Here is a 27,161-nt window from a genome sequence, read left to right as displayed (position 1 = left end):
CCTCATAGAAATCCAATAAATTCATTAAACATGACTTCCCCTTCACGAATCCGCGCTGCGTCTGCTTGATCAAACCATTCTTTTCTAGGTGTCTTGCTATTTCTTCTTCGATGACAGATTCTAGCATTTTTCCAACTACAGACGTTAAGCTAACCGGCCTACAATTCCCTGCCTTTTGTCTGCTACCTTTTTTAAACAGCGGTGTAACATGAGCTGTTTTCCAATCCTCCGGCACTTCCCCAGAGTCCAGCGAATTTTGATAAATAATTACTAAGGCATCCGCTATTACTTCTGCCATTTTTTTCAGAACCCTGGGATGCATTCCATCCGGTCCCAGGGACTTGTCTACCTTCAGTCCCGTTAGTCTACCAATCACTACCTCTCTAGTAACAATAATTGCTTTAAGGACCTCATCTCCTACCATCCTTCTATCTTTAATATTCGGTAAGCTGTGTCCTCCGTGAAGACCAACACAAAAAAACTTACTTAAAGCCTCAGCCATTTCCTCGTTACTCACCGCTAAATCCCCCCTCTCATCCTCCAAGGGTCCAACATTCACTCTAGCCAGTCTCCTTTATATATCTGTAAAAACTTTCACTATCATTTTTTATATTTAGAGCTAGTTTAGCTTCATGCTCTATTTTTCCTTTCTTCATAGCTTTCTTATTCATCCTTTGTAGTTTTTTAAAATCTTTCCCAATCTTCTAATTCCCCACTATTTTTAGCCGCTCTGTACGCATCGACTTTTAATTTAATACTCTCCTTTATTTCCTTCGATATCCACGGCTGGTTATCCCTTCTCTTACAGTCCTTCTTTACCAGAATATATTTCTGCTGAGTACCGAAAAAGATCTCCTTAAAAGTCCTCCACTGTTCCTCAGCTGTCCTACCAACCAATCTGCGCCCCCAATCTACATTCGCCAATTCCACCCTTATCATACTTCCCTCTGTTCAAACAGAGGACACTGGTTTGGGACTCTACTTTCTCCTCCTCCAACTGCATCAGAAGTTCAACCATACTATGATCACTCAACCCAAGAAGATCCCTCACAAGAAGATCCGTAATTCTACCTGCCTCGTTACACAGTACCAGATCTAAGATAACTCGCTCCCTCGTAGGTTCCATTACATACTGTTCAAGGAAACTCTCTCGACAGCATTCCAAGAACTCTTGTTCAAGCTCACCGCATCTGACTTGAGTCAACCAACATGCAGGTTAAAATCCCCCATAATTATCGCCGTTCCGTTTCTGCACGCACCAATTATTTGCTTGTTTATAGCCTGTCCCACCTCAAAATTATTTGGGGGCCTCTAGACCACACCCACCACTGTCTTTCTCCCCTTACTATTCCTTATCTCCACCCACAACAATTCCATGTTTTACTCTTTGGATCCTATATCTTCACTTACTACCGTCCTGATATTATCCTTTATCAGAGCTACCCCACCTTTTTCCTCCTGTCTATCCTTCCTAGATGTCTGATACCCCTGGATATTCAGATCACAGTCCCAGTCACCCTGCAACCACGTTTCTGTAATGGCCACTAGATCATACCCATTTGTGCCATCAGCTCGTTCACTTTGTTCCGAATGCTTCGTGCATTCAGGTAAAGTGGCTTTATACCAGCCTTTATCTGGACCCGATTTTGTAGAAACTCTCGTGCCCCCTATTCCTTTAATTAGTGGAACATCCTCAACATTAACCTGTTCACGTACCCTCTCCTTTATTTTAGATTTTGTAATTTCCCCCACCCCTGCACCCTACCCTCCTTTAATTAGTTTAAAGCCCTATCTACATGATTCACCAGGACTCTGGTCCCAGCACAAATTGTATAACTAACTGTTGGAGGCAGCTCCACAAATATCCCCATCCTCAACGATGGAGCAGCTCAATGTAAGAGTGCAAAGGACAAGCCAGAGGAAATTGTAACAATCTTCAGCTAGACATGCCAGGTGGTCTATCCCTGCGTTACACCACCTTCAGCCAAGTTGATCCATTTCATGCAATACCAAGAAACAGCTTTAGGAATTGGATGCTGAAGAGGCCATGCATCCCAACAATACTCTAACATAATGCTAAAGGTTTGAGCTCCAGAAGTAACTGTGTCCAAAGTCAAGCTGTACCCATACATCAACAACACTGTCATGTGGAACATTGTATTTGTCCTATTTTTGATGTACAGGCTGTAGCTGTACATCAAAAATAGGACAAATACAATCTGGTTAATCGCTAAGTTATCAGCTCTCCCTCAGTCAGCAAAGTAATTGGTGACAGTGCTTTCAACACTTACTCAGCATTAACCTGCTCAATAATGTTCAGTTTGGGTTCTGCCAGGGGCACTTAGGCCTGACCTCATTATAGCCTTGGTTCAAACAAGGACAAAAGAGAGTTGAGTGTGACTGTCCTTGACAGCAATGCAGCATTTGATCAAATGCTGCTTGAATGAGCCCGAGCAAAACTGGAGTCAATGGAAATTAGGGGGTAACTTCACTGGTTGGAATCGTGCCTGGCATAAAAGACGACAGTTGTGGTTGTTGGAAGTCAATCTCAGTCCCATGTCACTGTTGCAAAATTTCAAGTTAGTGTCCAAGGGCCAACCATCTTCAGCTGCTTCAATGATCTTCCCTCCATAATAAGGTCAGATGTAGCTATGTTCGCTGATGATTGCACAGCACTCAGCACCATTCAAGGATCGTCAAATACAGTCCGTGTACAAATGCAAAGACCTGGACAACATTCAGGTTTGAATCAGTGGCAAATAACATTCGTACCACACAAGTGCCATGCATGGCCAGAATATAACCATCTCCACTTGACAGTCATTCACATTAATATTGCTGAATCCCCCCATGACCAACATAATTCTGGGTTACCACTAACCAAGACCTCCTGATGCCGATAGCCTCTCCACCGTTTATAAGGCACAAGTCAGGAGTCTAACGAAATACTCTCCACTTGCCTAACCAAGCATGGCTCCAGCAACACTCAAGAAGCTCAACACCATCCAAGACAAAACAGCCCGTTTCCAACAACTTCCATATTCGCTCTGTCCATTACCGATGCACAATGACAGTAATTTGAACTACGGAGAAGGTGCAGCAACTTGCCAAGGCAAGCAAAACCCTCCAAAACCGTTACCTCTACCATCTAGATGGACTCGAGCAGCAGACACAAGGGAACAAATTCCCTTGAAGTCAATCACCATCCTGACGTGGAAATGTATTGCCTTTCCTTCACTGTTGCCTGGTCAAAATCCTGGAACTCCCCTTCCAGCAGCACTGTGTACTCTGCATCAGGTGGACTGCAGTAATTCAAGACAGCAGCTCACTACCACCTTTTTGAAGGCAATTAGAGACGGGCAATAGCAAAGTTCACGTCATGATTAATAAACAACACTCGAGCAATGCATTCCAGATCGAAACCACTCATTGCACAAAAAAGATTGCATCATGCCATCATCATTTCTTTTACCAATCACCTGAAGTGTGCGCGCTCTGGTTCTCGGTCCTTCTACCGATAAGAGTTCCCCCCTCCCTACTCTGTCCCTCAATTCTGAGCACCTCGATCAAATCTCTTCATAACTTTCCCTTCAAGGACAACAGCACAAGAAACTACAAAAGACCATAAATGAAGCCAGTCCATCACACAAACCAGCCTCCCATCCATTGACTCTGTCTACACTTTGCACTGCCTCAGAAAAGCAACCAGCATAATCACAGACTCCACACACCAGGACATTCTCTCTTCCTGCTTCTTCCATTGGGAAAAAATACAAAAGTCTGAAAACATGTAGCAACCGACTTAAAAACACCTTCTTCCATACTGCCAGAGTTTTGAATGGACTTGCATTAGGTTGATCTTTTCTATACCCTAGCTATGACTGTAATTCTACATTCGGCACTCTCTCATTTCCTTGTTTATGGACAATATGCTTTGTCTGTATAGCACACAAAAAAACAATACTTCCCACCTTATGCCATCACGGTAGCACAGTGGTTAGCACTGCTGTCCCATAATGTCAGGGACCCAGGTTCAATTCCCAGCTTGGGTCACTGTGTGGAGTTTGCACGTTCTTCCCGTGTCTGTAAGGATTTCCCCCGGTTGCTCTGTTTTCCTCCCACGTTCTGAAAGACGTGCTGGTTAGGTATATTGAACAGGCACTGGACTGTGGCGATTAGGGGAATTTCACAGTAACTTTACTGCAGTGTTAATGTAAGCCTTACTTGTGACTGATAAATAAACTTTAATACATGTGATTATAAAACCAAATCAACTTCTTCAATGTATCCAATAACTGAGGTTCCTCATTCCTAGACCATTCTTGTGAATCTTTTCAGCACCCTCTCTAATGCCTTCACATCCTTCTAAATTATGGCACCCAGAATGGGACAATATTTCAGGTGAGCACAAACGCTGTGTTTTCTGCAAGTTCATACAATACCTTTGCTTTTGTACTCTACGTCCCTATTTTACTCAAAGCCCAGGAACCAATATGCATTACTAACTAGCTTTGCAACCTGCTGTTACCGTCAATGATTGCAGTTAATAAGTCAGTCATTTCTGATGAGCCATAAAAGCAATTCCTGAACCTTATTTACAGTGCCATAGTACGATAGATAAACAAACCTGCTAACAGTATGTGGAATGCCAAATCTAAATATAGATGGTGACAGAAAGTGGAAATAAAGCCAGAAAATGCTGGAAATACTCGGAAGGCCAGGCAGAATTGGGTGAAAAGAGAAACATTTCTAATATAAGATAGCAGACTTGAAAAGTTAAAGATGTAATACATTTTGAGCGGGCGTTGGGTGCTGGAGAGAGAGAAGAAAGAAAAAAGGTCTTAATAGAGTGGACAGCAGGATGGATTAAATAGTAAACTATTTCCTGATACAAATGGGACAAGTGAAGAAACAAATGGCGTATACTCAAATGAGGTGTGCCCGGTAGAATAGCAAGTGTCAGGCCTCAAAGGAAAGGGATTAAGGGACAGTTAAACAACTCCACAATTTGTGGAGACTCCATCTTCAATAATTTAAGTCAAACATGGGCAAGAAATCCTCCTGCTGATTGGACAGTGGTAATCAGTATTCCTCCAAGTTCAACAGCAGGCATTGGACCGAGGTGGGCACAGTAAGACTTACAACACCACTGAAGTCCAACAGGTTTATTTGGCTAAACAAGCTTTTGTAGCACTGCTCCTTCATCAGATGAGTCACTTGATGAAGGAATAGTGCTACAAAAGCTTGTGCTACCAAATAAACCTGTTGGACTTTAACCTGGTGTTGTGAGACTTCTTACTGTTGAACAGCACTTGGAGCAATCAAAAGGATGGCAAGCCACACAATGTACTCTGGCTGTTTAGCCAACATAGAATCCCAACAGTACAGAAGGCCATTTGGCCCATGGAGTCTGCAACGGCAACAATCCCACCCAGGCCCTATCCCTGTAAATCAAAGTATTTAATCTGCTAATCCCTCTGACAGTAAAGGTAATTTAACACAGCCAATCAACTTAACTCTCACATCTTTGGACTGTGGGAGGAAACCAGAGCACCCAAGAGGAAACCCATGCAGACATGGGGAGAACATGCAAACTCTGTACAGACAGTGACCCAAACTGGGAATTGAACCCATGTTCCTGGCCCTGGAGGATTTCAATGTCCATCAGCAAGAGTGGCTCAGTAGCACCATTACTGACCAAGTCCTGAAGGACAAAGCTGTTCAACTGGGTCTGTGGCAGGTGGTGAGGGAATCAACAGGAAATAAAAACTTGCTTTACCTTGCTCTCACCTATTCATCTGTCACAAATGCATCTGTCCTATTTCAATTATTTAATGAGTCAAAGGTGCCTGTGGCAATGCCAGCTTTTGCTGCACATCCCTAATTATCCTTGATGAATGGCTTGCTTAGCCTATTCAGAGAGCAGTTAAGAGTCAAACATGTCGCTGAGAGTCTGGTGTCACCTGCAGGCCACATTAGGTAAACATGGCAGATTTCCTTTCCTACAGGATATTAGTGAACCAAACGAATTTTCACAACAATTGGCAATGGTTTCATGATCACTATTAGACTTTGAACTCCAAATTTTCTTTTTGTAGCAAGGAAATCCTCATAACACCAAAGCTGCACACAATACTTAAGGTGTGGCCTCACCAACACCCTATACAATTGCAACAAAACATCCCTATCCTCACATCATCTCATTGTGAAGGTCAACATAACATTTGCCCTCTTTCCTGCCTCCTGTACCTACATGCTTACTTTCAGTGAGTGATGCATGAGGACACCAAGGTCTCACTGAGTTTCCACTTCTCTCAATTTACACTCATTCAAGTAATAATCTTTCTTCCTATTGTTGCCACCAAAATGGATAAACCTCACTGCATCTGTCATGCAGATACTCACACACAGCCTGTCCAAATTGCGCTGAATTATAGAATCCCTGCAGTGCGGAAGGAGGCCATTTGGCCCATCAAGTCTGCACTGACCACAATCCTACCCAGGCCCTATCACCATAACTCCACATATTTACTTGGCTAATGGCACCAAGGATCAATTTAGCATGGCCAATCCACCTATCTTTGGAGTATGGGACGAAACTGGAGCACCTGGGAGGAAACCCACACAGACATGGAGAGAATGTGCAAATTCCACAGAGACAGTCACCTGAGGCAGTAATTGAACCCAGGTCCCTGGACTGTGAGGCAACAGTGTTAACCACTGTGCCACCATGCCGTCCCTGAAGCATCTCTGCATCCTCCCCACAGCTCACCCTCCCACCCAATTTTGTATAATCTGGAAATTTGGAGAAATTACGTTCAGTTTCCTCTTCCACATCATTAATATATAACGTGAACAGTTGGGATCCTAGTATAGATCCCTGTACTACTCTATAGCATCCAACACAAAATACGCCAATCGCACATTTAAATTATGGCAGTTCACAGAAACATTATACTTTAACGTTGACACAGATAGTACTGCAGAATCAAATTATGATTGTCAAACTGAAGATTTCTTCATGAAAGACTTTGTGATTTCAAAAGTTTCAATTTCATCAAGTTAAAAACAGCCATTAGTGAGTAAAAGTGACTTATAAAAAGTAACATAAAATTCTCTACGGTTCACATTTAAACTAAATCCTGTCCCTCTTAGAATCTAACTTCAAAAAGGTTCATGAAATGAAATGCTATGAAATTTATTTTGTGGAAACATGCGGCAGAACCCCCAAATAAACATGGATGAAAAATGTAATATTCTCCATTTGGGAAGAGAAATTTCCAAGAAACAAGTTTCAATAAACATTTATGTCTAAGGATTTGGCTCAATTACGAGGCAAAAATTTGAGACAAATTCATCCGACTATTGGTTTGAACAGATTGAACAGCATGTGTAAAACTCAAATAATTATAGAATCAGTTCTGTGCAGGAAGCCATTCGGCCCATCAAGCCTGCACCAACAACAGGCTGTATCCCTATAACCCCATGTATTTACTTGCTAGTCCCCTGACACCAAGACGTGATTTATTATGACCAATCCACCTAACCTGCACATCTTTGGACTGTGGGAGGAAACCGAAGCATCTGGAGGAAAGCCACGCAGACAGGGAGAATGTGCAAACTCCACACAGACAGTGACCCGAGACCAGAATTAAACACTGGTCCCTGGTGCTTTGAGGCAACAGTGCTAACCACTATGCCACCGTCCTGCCCCAAAATAAAAACATTAATTTTATCAAAATACAGGACAAGAAAACAAATGAACTTTAATGGAATAACGAATCAATATTTTTCATAAAGGACAATACTCTTTTGATTATATTTTCACAGATTGAATCATCAACCATTGAACACATGGAAAATCACCAAAAATTGTACAATGTCAAGAACACTGAGAAAATGGAATTGTACTGCGGTCCACTGCAAATATGTAACTCCAATGTCATTTCATGGGGCGACACCGTAGCACAGTGGTTAGCACTGCTCTTTCACAGTGTCAGGGACCTGGGTTTGATTCCTGGCTTGGGTCACTGTCTGTGTGGAGTTTGCATGTTCTCCCCGTGTCTGCATGGGTTTCCTCCAGATGCTCCAATTTCCTCCCACATTCTGAAAGAGGTGCTGGTCAGGTGCATTGACCCAAACAGGCAGCGGACTGTGGCAACTTGAGGCATTTCACAGTAACTTTTTTGCAAGCTTAATGTAAGCCTTACTTGTGACTAATAAATAAACTTTAAAAGCACCATTACCTCCAGCTTCCTAAATCTTATGTACAGATTTCCCATGGGTTTCTAGTGCTTGCATTCTTTTTTCCAGTATTTCTTCCGTGTCAATAGCAATGCTTTAGTAATTCTATCACTTCTCTCCACAGTTTTCAGTGCTGTTGGACCAACATGCCTTTGATTTTTAAATTTGATTTATTACTGTCACATGCATTGGCATAGAGTGAACAAAAGTGTCGTTTCTTGCACACTTCTCAGACAAAGTATACTGTTCATAGAGAAGGAAAAGAGGGTGCAGAATGTAGTGTTACAATCACAGCTAGGGTGTAGGTAAAGATCAACTTAATGCAAGATAGGTCCATTCAAAAGTCTGATGGCAGCAGGGAAGAAGCTGTTCTCTGTTGGTACGTGTCCTCAGACTTTGTATTCTATTTTTACCCTTCTCAGACAAGGATCTATCCTTTAATGTTTTCTCTTTGCATCGCATTGAGATATTGGCTTCTGAGTGGAGTGTTCCTGATCATCCATGTACATTTTAGATTTTGATGTACCTCATCTTCCTCCTTTTTACGCTATTTATTGCTCAATTTGTTTCTGGGATAAACCGCTTAAGTGGTCTGAAAAAATTCCCGTTTTACTTTTCATGCCATTCCTCCGTAATAGAGAACTCCAATTTCTCAGTTGTTTTATCATTTGCTTTATCTTTATTTTAACCTTAAAATTAGCAACTTTATAACTTTATCTCCAATGTTCCTTCCAATGTGACTTTCACTTATCAGTTAGCAACGGTAGCCCTTGCCATTGCAAGTTCCTGCACCTGTTGTCAAAAAACTAAAATCCCACATGACTGCAATTCAGGTTTCAGCACTCATTTTGTTTTCTGGACTCATCCCCAACGGCAGAATTTTCTAGTGCTTCAAACATATTGTCAACAAGAACATTTTCCATAGTTCATCCACGGACTCAGCACCAATCCCCAATTTCTCCCTCTTAGTAACTTATCATTCTGCTTTGATGAATTGTATTACCCTGGTTGCTTTATTTCTAACTTCATCCTTCCTAAAAGGAGTCATAAGACCATTAGAAATAAGAATAGGAGCAGGCCATTTGACCCCTCAAACCTGCTCTGCTTTTCAATAGGATCGTGACTGATTCAACATTCCTCATGTCCATTTTCCTGCCCTTTCCCCAGAACCTTTGATTCCCTTCCTGATCAGAAATCTATCTAGCTCAATCTTAAATATACACCAGGATTCTGCCCCCAAAGCTTTCTGTGGCAACAAGTTCCAAAGACTCAACCCTCACAGAAGAACTTCCTTATCTCAGTCTTAAATTGTTACCCCGTGCAGAGGGACCTCGGGGTCCTTGTGCATGAGTCGCAAAAACCCAGCCTGCAGGTGCAGCAGGTGGTCAGGAAGGCTAATGGGATGCTGGCCTTCATAGCGAGGGGGATTGAATATAAAAGTAGGGAGGTCTTGCTGCAGCTGTATAGGGCACTGGTGAGGCCGCAGCTGGAGTACTGTGTGCAGTTTTGGTCGCCGCACTTACGCAAGGATATTTTGGCCTTGGAGGGAGTGCAGAGGAGGTTTACTAGGCTGATACCGGAGTTGAGGGGGTTGAGCTATGAGGAGAGACTGAATAAACTAGGCTTGTACTCGTTAGAGTTTAGAAGAATGAGGGGAGATCTCATTGAGACGTATAAGATGATGAATGGGATGGATAGGATAGAGGTGGAGAGACTCTTCCCGCTCAGAAAGGACAGTAGGATTAGGGGGCACAGCCTCAAGATGGGGGGGGGGGGGTTAGAACGGAGTTGAGGAGGAACTTCTTCACTCAAAGGGTGGTGAATCTCTGGAATTCTGTGCCCGTTGAAGTGATGGAGGCTGCCTCACTAAATATTTTAAAGACACGGGTTGATGGGTTTTTGATAAGCAAGGGGATTAAGGGTTATGGGGAGAGGGCGGGAATGCGGAACTGAGCCACGACAGATCAGCCATGATCTTATTGAATGGCAGGGCAGGCTCGAAGGGCTAGATGGCCTACTCCTGCTCCTATTTCTTATGTTCTTAATTCTGGAAGTGTCTCCTCTGGCCCTACACTCTCATTAGGGGAAACATCCTCTCAGCATTTCCCTGTCAAGCCCTTTAAGAATCCTGGATGTTTCTGTGAGATCACCCTTCATCCTTCTAAATTACAATAAGTAGAGGCCCAACCTGTTTAACCTTTCTCCATTAAGCAATCCCTCCATACTGTGGATCATCCTAGTGAACTTCTCTGAACTGCCTCCAATGAAATAATATCTTTCCTTAAGATAAGGGGATCAAAACTGCTCAGTCCTCCAGTTGTGGTCTCACCAGAATCTTATACCGTTGCAAAGTTCCCTGCTCTGATACTCCAACCCCGTTGAAATAAGAGCCAATATTCATTTAGCCTACCCAATCACCTGCTGCACCTGTCTGCTGGCTTTGTGTTTTGCACACAAGTACCCCTTTTGTGTTGCAGCTTTCTGCAGTTTTTCTCCATTTTCCCTTTTGTTCCCCTTTCCAAAAATCACCTTCCTCTATCAGACTTCAGCTATTATAACAATAATTAACTGGTAATTCTTAAATATACTTACGCATCATATTCATATGGTAGGACAGATTCCACAGAGTCCAATCTGTTTACAAATACTTCAATGTTTGACTGAAAAATAGAAAAAAAACTTAAGTATTTGCATTTCAAATAAACTTTTAAACTGTAACTTCATTGCTATATTAAAAACATGAAAAATTTATTGAAGTGTCCAAGTTTTCCACTAAGCAAAGCTGTCAATTTACTAAAGGTATTAGAATTCACCCCACACTTTTTTGCACACATGCTAGAGAGCATCTGTAAATTTATTGATGTAAATAACCTTGAGAACAATTTTATTGAATTAATTATAAAGCTCCAAATGCATCAAGACATAACATTATAATGATTCTTTCATGGGTTTCCTCAAAAACTTAACAGCATACAGGATATTGTTCAGCAAATAGAAACTAAATTGTTGCAAGAAGATATATTTCTCTTTGCAGATTACCCTGGTGCAAACAATGAGGGAGTGGCCTTGCAACTCAATGAGTCGGTCAAGTTACAACCAACATTGGCAAGGCTGCATGCTCTGTTATACTGGAACAACTCCACAAAGTTAAGGCTGCATGATATAATATGCACATTTCTGGTAAAATGCTTTATTCTTTCAACTTGTTGCCAATAAAGAAAGTAAACATTTCCTGAATGCATTCTGTTTCTACTGTAAATACCAAAAATGTTATATTCAAAGACTGTGTGCTACCATGTGCATGCTACAATACTTTTGAAACCGGCATTTTAACAACAGATAAGATGTCTAAAACAGTGAGAGATAAAACTGTTGTGATAAATATTTCAGTGCAAGCTCAACCCTTCATGAAGGGTTTTGATAAAGTAATTCAGGAGAAATTGTTTCAACTAGCAAGAAGATTAGTAACCAAAGGGAAGGCGATAGCATACTGGTATTATCACTAGACTATTAATCCAGAAACTCAGCTAATGTTCTGGGGATCTGGATTCGAATCCCACCATGGCAGATGGTGGAATTTCAATTCAATAAAAAAAGTCTGGAACTAAGAATCTACTAATGACCAAGAAACCACTGTCCAAAACACCCTCAACTATCTCTACCCCAAATGATTTCCTATTTGTATAGTCCAAAGCTTTCTTCTAGTTTACCCGAAATATAATTTACCGTGGACCTTATAAGAGCCATTGAAAGCACAGCTTTAAATGTGTACTGCCTTTACTCCCGCCTACAAGCCTTTTGTAAAATAAATTACTTGAATTGGTTTTCCAGGAAGCAGAAATACAAGGATGCACTTTAGGCTAATAAAATATTGGTTAATGATTGTCAAATTTCCTGTGCCATTCAGATTGGGTAGAGAAAAACATACTGGAACATTTAAGAAATTGTTTCTCTATCATGGCATTCAACAATCAAAACTCTCTGGCTCTACATTCAAAAGGTCACCAGACTCATGACAAGAGAAGTACAAAATCACAATGGTAAATTTTACATACCTGCCCTCCCCACATTGTTTATTGATCATACAGCTTGATTAAACATTGAATAGAAATGGTCCAAAGTCTATTATTTAGTATCACAAGTAGACTTGCATTAACACTGCAATGAAATTACTGTGAAATTCCCCAGTTGCCACACTCTGGCACCTGTTCAGATACAGAGGGAGAACTTACCCAAAGCACCTAACCAGCACATCTTTCGGAATGTGGGTGGAAACCAGAGCACCCCGAGGAAACCCACGTAGACACGGGGAGAAAGTGCAAACTCCACACAGTGAGCAACCCGAGCCAGGAATCAAACCCGGATCCCTGGTGCTGTGAGGCAGTAGTGCTAACCACTGTGTCACTGTGCTGCTTATGTCCAGTGATGTTTTCAAGCATACCGGCAGGGCACCGCAAGATCATCAGGTGCAATGACTGAAAGAGCAGCAAACGGCTACTTACCATGTCTCTCAAACAGTTGGCTTAGCCATGGCCAGGAGCAAATCGACTGGGAGATCCTTCTACCAGCTTGCACTCATGCCAAATACACAATATGACCAAAGGTAAAGAAGGTGGCATAAAAGAGGAACTCTTTCAGTTAATGAAAAAGGTGCAATCTGCAGTGTAAATACTGTGATCTTGAGGGCTATGAAGGAATCCACATGGGTGCTTGAGGCTACATTGTGCAATACACTCATCCCATATGGTTCAAGAGAAGATCCCAAAATGCAAGACTTTTCCCTGGGGAGTCTGGCCAACATCAGCCAGCACATTTGCCCCTTGCTTGTGATCCCCCTGTTTGGCACAGGAAGCAGAGAGAATAACACAGAAAATAAGTGCAGGAGTGGGCCATTCAGCCCTTTCAGCCTGCACAACCATGCAACGTGATCATGGACTTTCAGCATCCCACAGCTTTCTCTCCTCACCCCTTGATCCCTTTAACCACAAAGGCCATATCCAGCTCTCTCTTGAATATATCTAATGAACTAACCCCAGCAGCTTTTTGTTGAGAATTCTACAGGTTCACAACTCTGAGTGAAGAAGTTCTTCCTCATTTCATCTGAATGGCTGACCCCTTATTCTTAGACTATGACCTAGAGTTCTGCACTTCCTCAACACTGGGAACATTCTTTCTGCATCTAACCTATCCAGTCCCATCAACATTTTATGTGTGTCTATGCGATCCTATCTCATTCCTCTAAATTCCACTGGGGACAAGCCCAATTGATCCAGTCTCTCTTCATATGTTAGTCTTGCCATTCCAGGAATCAGTCTGGTGAACCTTCACTGGACTCCCTCAATAGCAAGAACGTCCTTCCTCAGACTAGGAGACCAAAACTGCACACATTACTCAAGGTGTGGCCTCATCAAGACCCTGTGTAGCTGCAGCAAGACAAAATTACTCATACTCAAATTCTCTTGCTATGAAGGCCATTATGCCATTAGTTTTCCTCACTATCTGCTGTATCTGCATGCCAACCTTCAGTGACTCCGAAGTCACACTGCACTTCCTCTTTTTCTCTACTGCCACTATTCAGATAATGATTTTCCTTCCTGTTTTTGCTAAAGTGGATAAACTCACATTTATCCACATGATATTGCATTTGCCAAGTATTTGCTCATTCAGCCACACTGTCCAAGTCCCCCTGCAACTTCTTAGCATCCTCCTCACAGCATACATTGCCACCTAGCCAGTGTCATGTACACATTTGGAGATATTGCATTCAATTCCTTGTCCAAATTATTAATGTATATTGCGAATAGCCAGGGTCCCATCACTGAACCCTGAAGTATCCCACTAGTCACTGTCTGCCATTCTGAAAAGGACTCGTTCTCGCTCTCTGCTTCCCGTCTGCCAGCCAGTTTTCTATCCACATCAATATATTACCTCCAATACCATGAGATTTAATCTTGCTCACTATTCTCATGTGGGACTTGTCAAAAGCCTTTTGAAAGCCCGGATACACACATACGTTGGTTCATCCTTGTCCTCTCTATTGATCACATCCTTAGAACATTCTGAAGATTTGTCAAGCATAATTTCCCTTTAGTGAATCCTTACTGACTGGAACCAATCCCATAACCATTTTCCAAATGCTCAGTTATTATATTCTTGATAATTGATTCCAGCATTTTTCCCACCACCGATGTCAGGCTAACCAGTCTATAATTCCCTGTTTGAAAAAGGAGGGAGAGGCAAAAAAGTGGAAATACATTAGCTACCCTCCAATTCACTGTAACCCTTTCAGTCTATACAATACTGGAAAATCACCAATACATCAGCATGGCTTTGTCAAGGGGAGGTCCTGTCTGACAAACGAGTTCTTTGAGGAGGTAGCAAGGAAGTTAGATGAAGGAGAACCAGTGGACGTGATTCATTTAGATTTCCAGAAGGCCTTTGACAAGGTGCTGCATAAAAGACTGTTACAGAAATTAAGCACCCATGGTGTTAAGGGTAAGATCCTGCCATGGATAGAAGATTGGCTGACTGGCAAAAGGCAGAGTGTGGACAAAGGGGTATTTTTCAGAATGGCAGCTGGTGACTAGTGGTATGCCACAGGGGTGAGTGCTGGGACCACAACTTCTCACAATATACGTTAATGATTTGGAACCATAGAAAATTACAGCTCAGAAACAGGCCTTTTGGCCCTTCTTGTCTGTGCCGAACCATTTTTTGCCTAGTCCCACTGACCTGCACTTGGACTATATCCCTCCACATCCTTCTCATCCATGAACCTGTCCAAGCTTTTCTTAAATGTTAAAAGTGACCCCGTATTTACCACTTTATCCGGCAGCTTATTCCATACTCCCACCACTCTTTGCGTGAAGAAGCCCCCCCTAATATTCCCTTTAAACTTTTCTCCTTTCACCCTTAACTCATGCCCTCTGTTTTTTTTCTCCCCTAGCCTCAGTGGAATTTGGAGGAAGGAACTGAAGGCACTGTTGCTAAGTTTGCAAATGATACAAACATGTGGGTGGGAAGAGAGAGAGAGAGATAGTATTGAGGAAACAGGGGAGCTGCAGAAAAGGACTTGGGCAGATAAGTGGTAGATGGAATACAATGTGGAAAATTGTGAGGTTATGCACTTGAGGAGGAATGGAGGCATGGACTATTTTCTAAATGGGGAAATGCTTAGGAAATCAGAAAGACAAAGGGACTTGGGAGCCATTGTTCAAGATTCTCTTAAGGTTAATGTGCAGGTTCAGTCGACAGATAGGAAGGCAAATGCAATGTTAGCATTCATGTAGAGAGGGCTAGAATATAAGACCAGGGATGTACTTCTGAGGCTGTATAAGACTCTGGTCAGACCCCATTTGGAGTACTGCGAGTAGTTTTGGGCCCCATATCTAAGGAAGGATATGCTGGCCTTGAAAAGATTCTAGAGGAAGCTCACAAGAACGATCCCTGGAATGAAGAGCTTGTCATATGAGGAACGGTGGAGGACTCTGGGTCTGTACTCATTGGCGTTTAGAAGCGACAGGATACTGCGAGGCCTGGATAGAGTCGATGTGGAGAGGATATTTCCACTCGTACGAAAAACTGGAACCAGACAGCACAATCTCAGGCTGAAGGGACGATGCTTTAAAACAGAGACGAAGAGGTATGTTTTCAGCCACAGCGTGGTGAATTTGTGGAGGCCAGAGCATTGAATGTCTTTAAGACAGAAATGGATAGCTTCTTGATTGATAAGGGGATCAGAGGTTACGGGGAAAAGGCAAGAGGATGGGGATGAGAAAGATATCAGCCAAGATTGAATGGCACAGCAGGCTCGTTGGACTGAGTGGCCTAATTCTGCTTCTCTGTCTTACAGTCAAAGTGACTGCAACTTTACCTTCCAATCTAAGGTCCCTTTGCAGAGGGGAAATCTGCATTTTAGTCTTTTAATGAAGGAGGTCTTTTGCACTTAAGAAACAGAATAGCACACTATTGTATTGTTCTGCACTCAGACAATGGATTGCTTTTTTGTATCACAAAAGGAATGTCCACACAGCCTTACAATGATATTAACTGAAATCAAAATAATGCTTCCATTTTTAAAATCTACTTAATTGGAACTGCTTAAAAGAAAAAGAATTTCAAATCAACTAGTTAGTTTCTAATTAGCTGAAATCTCACTTCAGGTCTTACCCCCTCTTTCAAATCTGTTATTATCAGCCCTCTCTCCCCAACATCCTGCAAACCTTCCAACCTTTCTTCAAAGAAAGCAAAATACCACAGATGCTGGAGATCTGAAATAAAAACAGATGGCTGGGAATATTCAGCAGGTGCAGCAGTATCGCTGGAGACAGAAACAACAGTAAATGTCCATCCGAAGATCACTCCTTTTCAGTTTTTCTCCAAACCTGCTGAGTCTTACCAGCACTTAGGTTTTTCTTCTGACCTCCCTAATCTTTGTCCATCTTTTTTGGAACTCCACGTTTAAATCTTTCTAAACATGTTTCTGGCCCTGCCGTAATACTAAAATGGCTATCAAACTCACAAGTGACATTCTGATTGTGAGGGGGGTAAAGATTCCCTCATTAACATTCTCAAACTATCTACAGTTTTGACCCACACCGCCTTCTGCCACCAGCTAAATGGAACTATCACCTGGTTCCATTCTTACCGATGCCATCATAACCAGAATATTGCCTGCAATGCCCTCTCTTCCAGCTCCCTCACTGTTACCTCTGGTGTTCCCAGTACACAAGTTTGACTCCTTTCTGTTCCTCATCTACATTTTGGCTGTTGGCAACATTATCTGTAACAGCAATTGATCTGGTATGACTATGAAAAACACCCCACCACCCTCCCCACACCTGTTGCCCCCAGTCCAGCCCACCCCACCAACTGCCCCCAGCCGCCCTTGCCCACCTCCCCATTTCACCCCTCCCCAACCTTACATCTGCCCCCCCCTCCCCACACCCCCAACGCAGATTCCCAAGAAATGTCTGGTTTCAAAAGCTGTCTCCCCGACAAGGCGCTGTCTCTCTCTCACACCCCAGGCCCTATTTCTGTCTCCACTCTTCCTCTCTCTCTCCCCGCCCCCCGTCAAAGGGCCCTGTCCCTACTCTCTCACTGGGCCCTGTCTCTACTCTCTCTCTCCCCTGGCCCTGTCTGTCTCTGCTCTCTCCTCGGGCTCTGCTCTCTCTCTCTCTCCCCGGGCTCTGTTCCCCTCTCTCCCCGGGCTCTGTTCCCCTCTCTCCCCGGGTTCTTACCTTGCAAGTCTCGGTCTCCGCGTCTTTGGGGCAGAAGCTAACGGGCGCCAGGCCGGGCAGGTAGAAGGCGGAGGCAAGGGGTAGGAGCAGGACGGTGAGCAGCAGAGCCCGCAGTCCGGGATTGAGGCCGGGCCTGGTCCTGGGGCTCGGGTTGTAGCTGGGCCGGGCCCTAAGGCGGCCTAGGCCTGAGCGCGCTCTTGGTGCCGACATGGAGCGGGAGCAGGGCCTTGTGGGAGGGTGCGGCCAGACCCGCCCCCTGCCGGCGCCATAGCAACTGGGCCCATAGCAACCGGGCTCCCTGGCAACTGGGCTCCTTAGCAACTGGACTCATAGCAACCGGGCTCCCTGGCAACTGGGCCCATAGCAACCGGGTTCCCTGCAACCGGGCTCATAGCAGCGGGGCTCGTCGGCAACTGGGCTCCTTGGCAACTGGGCCCAAAGCAACCGGGCTCCCTGGCAACCGACCTCCCTAGCAACTGGGCTCCCAGCAACTGGGCTCATAGCATCCGGGTTCACTGGCAGCTGGGCTCATGGCAACTCGGCTCATGGCAACTGGGCTCACTGGCAACCGGGCTCCCTGGCATCTGGACCCATAGCAACCAGACTCCCTAGCAACTGGGCTCATGGCAATCGGCCTCATGACAACCAGGGTCCCTGGCAACCAGCTCATAGCATCTGGGCTCATGACAACTGGGCTCACCTGGCAACCGGGCTCATGGCAACCAGGTTTCCTGGCAATCAAGCCTGTAGCAACTGGCCTCCCTGGCAACAAGACCCATAGCAAGTTGGCCCCAGGCAACCAGGCTGCCTGGTAACTGGGCTTATGGCAATCACACCCATAGCAACAGAGCTCCCTGACAACCAGGACATTTCACAATCAACCGCCATGGCAACCGGGCTCATGACAACCAGGCTCATTGGCAACCAAGACCATTGCAATGGGGCTCCCTGGCAACTGGGCTCCATTGCATCCGAGCCTGAGTGAATGGACACCCTTGCGGTGAAGGATCCTCTTGGAGAGAGTGATCATTGCATGGTGGAGTTTCTGTTGCAGATGGAGGAGGAGAAAGTGGGTTCCCGGACACGCGTCCTTTGTTTGAATAGAGGGGAGTATGGTAGGATGAGAGAAGAATTGGCGAATGTGGACTGGGGGAGCGCGTTGGAAGGTAGGTCTGCTGAGGAGCAGTGGAGGATCTTTAAGGAGATCTTTCTTGGTGCTCAGCAGAAATTTATTCCGATGGTCAAAAAGGACAGTAGGAGGAGAGGTAATAAGCCGTGGATAACGAAGGAGGTGAAGGAAAGTGTTAAATTAAAAGCGGAGGAATCTAGAGTAGCTAAGAGCAGTGGGCGAGAAGAGGATTGGGAAAGGTTTAAATGTCAACAAAGATTGACAAAGAAGTTGATAAAGGAGGGTAGGAGAAGCTATGAAGCTGGGCTAGCACTTAATATAAAAAAGGATAGCAAGAGTTTTTATAAATATATAAAAAGGAAGAGGCTGGCTAGGGTGAACGTTGGTCCTTTAGAGGATGAGAAAGGGGACCTAGTGGTAGGGGATGGGGATATGGCTAAGGTCTTGAATAACTTTTTTGTTTCTGTCTTCACGGAGGAGGACGTGAATAATTTGCCAGGTGTTAGCGATGGAAAGGTGGTAGGACTGGAGGGTCTTAATGACATTACTGTTACTAGAGAGGCGGTGCTCGACAGACTGGAGGGGCTGATTGTGGACAAGTCCCCAGGATTGGATGGAATGCATCCGAGGGTTCTGAAAGAAATGGCGGAGGTTATAGTGGATGCCTTGGTGGTTATTTTCCAGACGTCGCTGGATTCCGGGGAAGTGCCGGAAGATTGGAAAACGGCTAATGTTACGCCGTTGTTTAAGAAGGGTGCCAGGCAAAAGGCGGGGAATTATAGGCCGGTTAGTTTAACGCCTGTGGTAGGTAAAATGTTAGAATCCGTCATTAAGGAGGAAATTGCGAGGCATCTTGAAGGGAATTGCTTGATAGGGCAGATGCAACACGGTTTCATTAAAGGGAAGTTGTGTCTGACAAATTTACTGGAGTTCTATGAGGATGTGTCTAGGGCAGTGGATAGAGGAGAGCCGGTGGATGTGGTCTTTCTGGATTTTCAGAAGGCGTTTGACAAGGTACCTCACAAGAGGTTATTGCAGAAGGTCAGGGGACGTGGAGTTGGGGGTAGGGTGTTAGCGTGGATAGAGGATTGGTTGTCAAATAGGAGGCAGAGAGTGGGGGTCAATGGGTGCTATTCGGATTGGCGGTTGGTGACTAGTGGGGTGCCCCGGGGTCGGTGCTGGGGCCTCAGCTATTTACCATTCATATAGATGATCTGGAGGAGGGAACCGAGTGCAGGGTGTCGAAATTTGCTGATGACACCAAGATTGGGGGAACGGCAAATTGTGCGGAGGGTGCGGAGAGTCTGCAGAAGGATCTAGATAGGCTGGGCGAATGGGCCAGGAAATGGCAAATGGAATTTAATGTTGGCAAGTGTGAGGTGGTCCACTTTGGTAGGAAGAATGGTAGGAAGGACTATTACTTACGTGGCGAAAAACTGCAGCAGGCGACGGTGCAGAGGGACCTCGAGGTCCTTGTGCATGAGTCGCAAAAACCCAGCTTGCAGGTGCAGCAGGTGGTCAGGAAGGCGAATGGGATGCTGGCCTTCATAGCGAGGGGGATTGAATATAAAAGTAGGGAGGTCTTGCTGCAGCTGTATAGGGCATTGGTGAGGCCGCAGCTGGAGTACTGTGTGCAGTTTTGGGCGCCGCACCTGCGCAAGGATATTTTGGCCCTGGAGGGAGTGCAGAGGAGGTTTACTAGGCTGATACCGGAGTTGAGGGGATTGAGCTATGAGGAGAGGCTGAATAAACTAGGCTTGTACTCGTTAGAGTTTAGAAGAATGAGGGGAGATCTCATTGAGACGTATAAGATGATGAATGGGATGGATAGGATAGAGGTGGAGAGACTCTTCCCGCTCAAAAAAGACAGTAGGACTAGGGGGCACAGCCTCAAGATAAAGGGGAGGCAGTTTAGAACGGAGTTGAGGAGGAACTTCTTCACTCAAAGGGTGGTGAATCTCTGGAATTCTCTGCCTGTTGAAGTGGTGGAGGCTATCTCGCTAAATATTTTTAAGAAGCGGGTTGATGGGTTCTTGATAAGAGAGGGGATTAAGGGTTATGGGGAGAGGGCGGGAAAGTGGAACTGAGCCACGACAGATCAGCCATGATGTTATTGAATGGCGGGGCAGGCTCGAAGGGCTAGATGGCCTACTCCTGCTCCTATTTCTTATGTTCTTATGTTCTGACAAACAGGCTCCATGGAACCAGGAGCGCTAGCATCCTGTACCCCAGAAACTGCTGATGGTCAGCAGACCTTCTCATTTGGACAGATATGCTATGCCAAGCATAGAAGACTTGTATACAAAACTGGCTGGGGGTCATATATTTTCCAAATTGGATCTGAGCCACATCAACCTCCAACTGGAGCCTGAGGTGTCATCCAGGAAATACGTCATCATAAATACTCACAAAGGACTGTATGAATACAAGCAGAGTACCTCCATGTCTACTCGATACAACAGTGGTCCGGTCTCAGAGACAATAATTCTGGGGATCTAAATTGATCCATGACCGTAGTTTCAGATTATCTACTTGACATGGTTTATTTATGATGCAGTGGTGATTACTGATGAGATCTTAAGGTTTGTGTATTTAAACTTTCACTGGTAAGCTTCAACCAGTTCCAAATATGGCCTTACTGCTTGCTAAGTTCAGTTCTAGATTGTTCCCTGACCATTTGACTACATACATCGCTCCATGGCTGGTGCCACTCTCCTGTCCCACATTAATCCTTGCTCTGGTGAGCAAGGCGGAGAGGAGTTCAGCTGCGAGTGGGCCACTCGGCAACCAATTCAAAACGCTGCAAAAAATGGCTGATCAACTAACAGAAGAGCAAATTGCTGAATTCAAAGAGACCTTTCCACTCTTTGACAAAGATGGGGATGATACCATAACAACAAAGGAACTTGGAACAGTTATGAGATCACTAGGCTAGAACCCAACTGAGGCGGAACTACAAGATACGATCAATGAGGTTGATGCTGATGGAAATGGAACAATTGACTTTCCAGAATTTCTGACAATGATGGCAAGAAAAATGAAAGATACAGATAGTGAGGAAAAAAATCAGAGAAGCATTCTGACTGTTTGATAAGGATGGTAATGGTTAAATCAGTGCTGCAGAACTTCATCATGTAATGACAAACCTTGGAGAAAAATCGACAGATCAGGAAGTTGATGAAATGATCAGAGAAGCAGATATTGATGGTGATGGTCAAGTGAACTATGAAGATAACTGCAAAATGAAGATCTTGTACAGAAAACCTTTTAATTTTCTTGTAAAAAAGCATTGTTTATTTGCCTTTCCTTTGTTTGTCATTTCTGTAATGTTTCTCTCTTGCCCCAACTGTCTAAAACATATGCTTGTATAGTGGGTAGAGTTAGAGTCCATGTTATTTTCCTTCAATATCCTCTTGTCATTATTTTCTTTCACATTTGAGACAAGACTTTGGTGTAACAAAAGTTGCACGTGGCTTTATCTTGAAGTGCATCCAAGCTCTTCTACACATTCAAAGCTATGCAAGGACTTGTGGTTTAATGAGGGATCGTCTGGGTATGCTGCTGTGAGGAAATGGCTGATGATATCAGTATGTATTGCATTGCTGTTTAAATGCAGAGTTATTACTCTGCATGGAGTAAGGACAGAGCCTAAAATTTCTCAGCATTACACTACAGCAAAACAGGTGTATCATCCAGGTACTCGTATACTAAACCTTTTTGTATTTGCTGTTCCATACAAGGAAGCATTCTTGTTTTCTTACTGTGCTCTTCCAAAATTTTGTTTAGCCACTTAGTTCTTTCTGAAATCTGCTTTGGCACTGACATGCCTGAAATCCATTCCAAATTGTATGTTTCTTTTCCAGTAAAACTATAATGCACAAAGACACATACCATCACAATACAACAAAGTCATACGTTCCAACAGTTCTTTCACAATCTCACTCGGTCACATGTGAACAAATGATTGTGGAACTTTCTGGTACTGAGGCCATGTGTTAAAGTTTCTTCTCTTTCCAGCATTTCAATTCAGCATCTTTTCCTTTGACAATTCTACCATTTGGTCCTTGTATTTTTCCATTCAGGTGACCATTTCAGCATTCTTGTTCTGGGGGGGAAGCTCTTTGGGGAGCAATCTTGTTATGGGATGTAATCTCAGTTTCTTTTTCTGTCTGAATTGCTGATTCCACTGTTAATTTAATGTTTTGTGTCTTCAGTTAATTTCTCATTACCAGGCTTCCTTCTTTAAACTCTTAATCTCCTGATTCAACTCATCACTGAATTTGTTCTTATTTCCTAGCTGCTTTTTCGTGGCGTTAAGATTATTCTACATTATCTCATTAAGTTCTCCTTCTTAACTTCATTTCCCATAACCACAGTATTTATTTGGCTGGTCCAGTTCATCTTCTGGTCAATGGTAACTCCCAGGATGTTGATTGTATGGGAAACAATGATGGTAGTGAATTGAATGTCAATGGGCAGTGGTTACAACCTCTCTTGTTGGTGATGGTCATTGCCTGGCACTCCTGTGACGCAAATGTTACCTGCCACATATCAGCCAAGCCTGGATATTGTCCAGATCTTGCTGCATTTGGTCATGGACTGCTTCAGTATCTGAGGAGTCATGAATGGTGCTGAACATCATGTAGTCATTGGTGAACATCCCCACTTCTAACCTTATGATGGAGGGAAGGTCATTGATGAAGCAGCTGAAGATGGTTGTGCCTGGGATACTATCCTGAGGAATTCCTGCAGTGACATCCTGGAGCTAGGATGATAGACCTCCAACCATCACAATCATCTTGTTTGTGCCAGGTTTGACTCCAACCAGTGAGTATTTGTCCCCTGATACCCATTCTAGTTTTGCTAGGGCTCCTTGATGCCACACTCGGTTGAATGCAGCCTTGATGTTAAGGGCAGTCACTCTCACTTCACCTCTGAATTCAGCTCATGTTTGAACCAAGGCTGTAATGAAGCCAGGAGCTGAGTGACCCTGGCAAAACCCAAACTGAGCTTCACTGAGCAGGTTATTGCTGAGTAGGTGCTCCTTGATAGCACTGTTGATGACCCCTTCCATCACTTCACTAATAATCGAAGGCTGACTGATGGGATGTTAAATGGCCAGGTTGGATTTGTCCTGTTTTTTGTGCACAGGACATACTTGGGCAATTTTCCACATTGTTTAAAGTTTTAAAGTTGAAAGTTTATTTATTAGTGTCACAAGTAGACATTGTGCAGAATGAAGCAGGCAGGACAGAATGCATGAAGAAAAACGACAGTTCAATTCCATTAAAGCTGGCTGAGGAGCCCAACAATGGATCCAAATTATACAATTATATTTAAACCAGCTCCAACTCAAGTTGCTGTCAGACTCTATTTATTGATTATAGCTCAGCCTTCAACACTATTATTCTCAAGAACTCACCTCCAAACTCTGTGGCCTGGGCCTCGGCAACTCCCTTTGCGACTGGATCCTGAACTTCCTAACTCACAGACCACAGGATAGGCAATTAATACCTCATCCATGATCATCCTCAGCACTAGTGTCCCACAAGGCTGTGTTCTCGGTCCCCTTCTATACTCCTTATACACCTGTGACTGTGCGGCTAAATTCCCCTCCAATTCGATTTTGAAGTTTGATGACGACGCCAATGTAGTGGTTCGGATCTCAAACAATGACGAGACAGAGTACAGGAATGAGATAGAGAATCTGATTAACTTGTGCGGCAACCATAATCTCTCCCTCAATGTCAACAAAACAAAGGAGATTGCCCACTACAAAGCTCACCAATTTTTACAGAGGCACCGTAGAAAACATCCTTTCCGGATGTACCACAGCTTGGTATAACTCCTGCTATGACCAAGACGGCAAGAAATTACAAAGGGGTTGTGAATGTATCCCAGTCCATCATGCAAACCAGCCTTCCATCCACTGTCTTTTCCACAATGGCGGGCAGTGACCATTGGAGTCCCTCAGGGATCAGTGCTGGGACCCTGACAACTCACTATATCAATAATTTTGATGAGGGAACCAAAGGTAATATTTCTAAGTTTGTTGACGACACGAAACTTGGTGGAAATGTGAGTGGTGAGGAGGATGTTAAGAGGCTTCAAGATGATTTGAACGACTTGAGTGAGTGGGCAAATACGTAGATAAATGTGATGTTGCCCAATTTGGATTGAGAAAGAGAATGGCTGAATCTTATTTAAATGGTGATAGATTGTGAAATGTTGATGTACAAAGGGATCTTGATGTCCTTGTATGCCAGTCACTGAAAGCAAGCATATGATGTCTTATTATTGTCACATGTATTAACATAGTGAAAAGTATTGTTTCTTGCATGCTATCAGACAAAACATACCGTTCATAGAGAAGGAAACAAGACAGTGCAGAATCTAGTATTAAAGTCATAGCTAGGGTGTAGAGAAAGATCAACTGAATGCAAGATAAGTCCATTCAAAAATCTGACAGCAGTAGGGAAGAAGCTGTTCTTGAGTCAGTTGGTATGTGATCTCAGATTTTTATATCTTATTCCCAAAGAAAGAAGGTGGTAGAGAGAATGTCCGGAGAGCATGGGGTCCTTAATTTTATTGGCTGCTTTGCCGAGGCAGCAGGAAATGTAGATAGAGTCAATGGATGAGAGGCTGGTTTGCATGATGGATTGAGCTACATTCACGACCTTTTGTAGTTCTTTGCGGTTTTGGACAGAGCAGGAGCCATACCAAGGTGTAATACAACCAAAAAGAATACTTTCTATGGTGTGTCTCTAAAAGTTGGTGAGAGTTGTAGCTGACATACCAAATTTCCTTAATCTTCTGAGAAAGTAGAGGTGTTGGTGGGCTTTTTTAACTATAGTGTCAGCATTGGGACCAGGACAGATTGTTGGTGATCTGGACACCTAAAAACTTGAAGCTCTGGACCTTTCTACTTCATCTCCACTGCTGTAGACAGGGGCATGTTCTCCTTTACACTTCCTGAAGTCGATGACAATCTCCTTTGTTTTGTTGACATTGAGCAAGAGATTATTGTTGCCTCACCATTCACCAGATTCTCTATCTCATTCCCGACTCTCTCGTCATTGTTTGAGATCTGACCCGCTATGGTGGCATCGGCAGCAAACTTGAAAATCGAATTGGAGGGGACTTTGGCCACACAGTCATAGGTGTATAAGGAGTATAGTTGAGGGCTGAGAACACAGCCATGTGGGGCACCAGTGTTGAGGATGATCATGGAGGAAGTGTTGTTGCCTATCCTTACTGATTGTGGTCTATGAGTTAGGAAGTTCAGGATCCAGTCACAAAGGGAGTTGCCAAGGCCCAGGCCACAGAATTTAGAGACGAGTTTCGTGGAATAATAGTGTTGAAGGCTAAGCTGCAGTCAATAAATAGGAGTCTGCAGCTACAGCAAGCACTTAGGAAGACAAATGATATAAAAGCAAAATACTGCGGATGCTGAAATCTGAAACAAAAACAGCCAATAAGAAAGCATCTATAGAGAGAGAAAGAGCCAATGTTTACAGTCTAAATGTTGTTATCAGACCTGCTGAGATTTTCCAGCATTTTCTGTTTTTGCAAATTGGTATACTGGCCTTCATTGCAAGAGGTCTTGAGTACAGGTGCAAGGATGTCTACTGCAGCTGTACAGGACTTGGTGGAGACTACATCTGGAGGATTGTGTGTGCAGTTTTGGTCTCCTTATCTAAGAAAGGATATACTTACCGTAGAGGGAGTACAGCTAAGATTTACCGGACTGATTCCTGGGATGGCAGGATTGTTGTATGCAGAGAGTTTGAGTCGACTGGGCCTGGATTCTCTAGAATTTAGAAAATGAGAGGAAATCGAATTGAAATGTATAAAATTCTTACGATGTGGGAGAAACTGGATGTGGGAATGTTGTTTCTTCTGGCTGGGGGAGGGTCTAGGACAAGGATATGGGTATGCCATTTCGGACTGAGACGAGGAGAAATTTCTTCACTCAGAGCTTGTTGAACCTGTGGAAATCTCCACCACAGAAGGCTTTGGGAGGCCAAATCACAATGTTTTTAGGAAAGAAACAGATGAGTATCAAGGGGTTTGGGGAGAGCGCTGGATATGGTGTTGAGATGGAGGATCAGCCACGATCACATTGAATGTCGGAGCAGATTTGAAGGGCCAAATGGCCTTTTTTTCTTAAACATTCATGGGACATGGTCATCGCTGGCTGGCCAGCATTTGTTGCCCATCCTTTATTGCCTACTCCTGCTACTTTTTTCTATGCTTCTATAAGTCATTGTGAAGCCCTTGAGCTGTCCTCATTCTAGACGTTCCATCTCTAGATCCTCCCTTGCAGCGTCACATGGCCTTAAGGATGACTAGAAGTTGGACATACCCCCCAAGGCCACTGCCTACCAAACACCCTAGGCTTTTCAGTGCTTTCACATTGGAAATATATGGGTGTAGCCAGGTGCTATCAGCTCAGTCAAGGTTCTGCCTCCTTACTGCTACCATCTCGACCTCTAACCATTGAGGGTGTGAAGCCTGAATCTCTCAGCCATAATGTATCGTGGTCTTTG

At 43.9% G+C, this 27,161-nt stretch overlaps 1 protein-coding gene and 1 pseudogene across 1 annotated transcript in view; one reads left to right on the top strand and one right to left on the bottom strand.

Moving 5' to 3' along the window:
* The window catches only part of LOC145342314 (transmembrane 9 superfamily member 2-like), a 77,273-nt gene extending 59,541 nt beyond the window's left edge, over window positions 1-17,732 (bottom strand). Inside the window, exons 1-2 of the mRNA XM_080187790.1 lie at window positions 17,484-17,732; window positions 10,837-10,904 (exon numbers count right to left, since the gene is read on the bottom strand). Of these exons, the coding sequence (XP_080043916.1) occupies window positions 10,837-10,904; window positions 17,484-17,693 (278 nt within the window). The 5' untranslated portion in view covers window positions 17,694-17,732. The remainder of the gene's footprint in view (window positions 1-10,836; window positions 10,905-17,483) is intronic.
* A 3,668-nt stretch (window positions 17,733-21,400) lies between these two features.
* Window positions 21,401-21,983, top strand: LOC145342461 (calmodulin-alpha-like; annotated as a pseudogene).
* Window positions 21,984-27,161: the final 5,178 nt, after the last annotated feature.

This window comes from Carcharhinus amblyrhynchos, chromosome 4 (assembly GCF_965287045.1).
Source record: "Carcharhinus amblyrhynchos chromosome 4, sCarAmb.v2.hapA, whole genome shotgun sequence".
In the NCBI taxonomy this organism is placed as follows: domain Eukaryota; kingdom Metazoa; phylum Chordata; class Chondrichthyes; order Carcharhiniformes; family Carcharhinidae; genus Carcharhinus; species Carcharhinus amblyrhynchos.
Note: the sequence above shows the minus strand (reverse complement) of the source record. Positions and strands in the feature narration are given on the sequence as shown.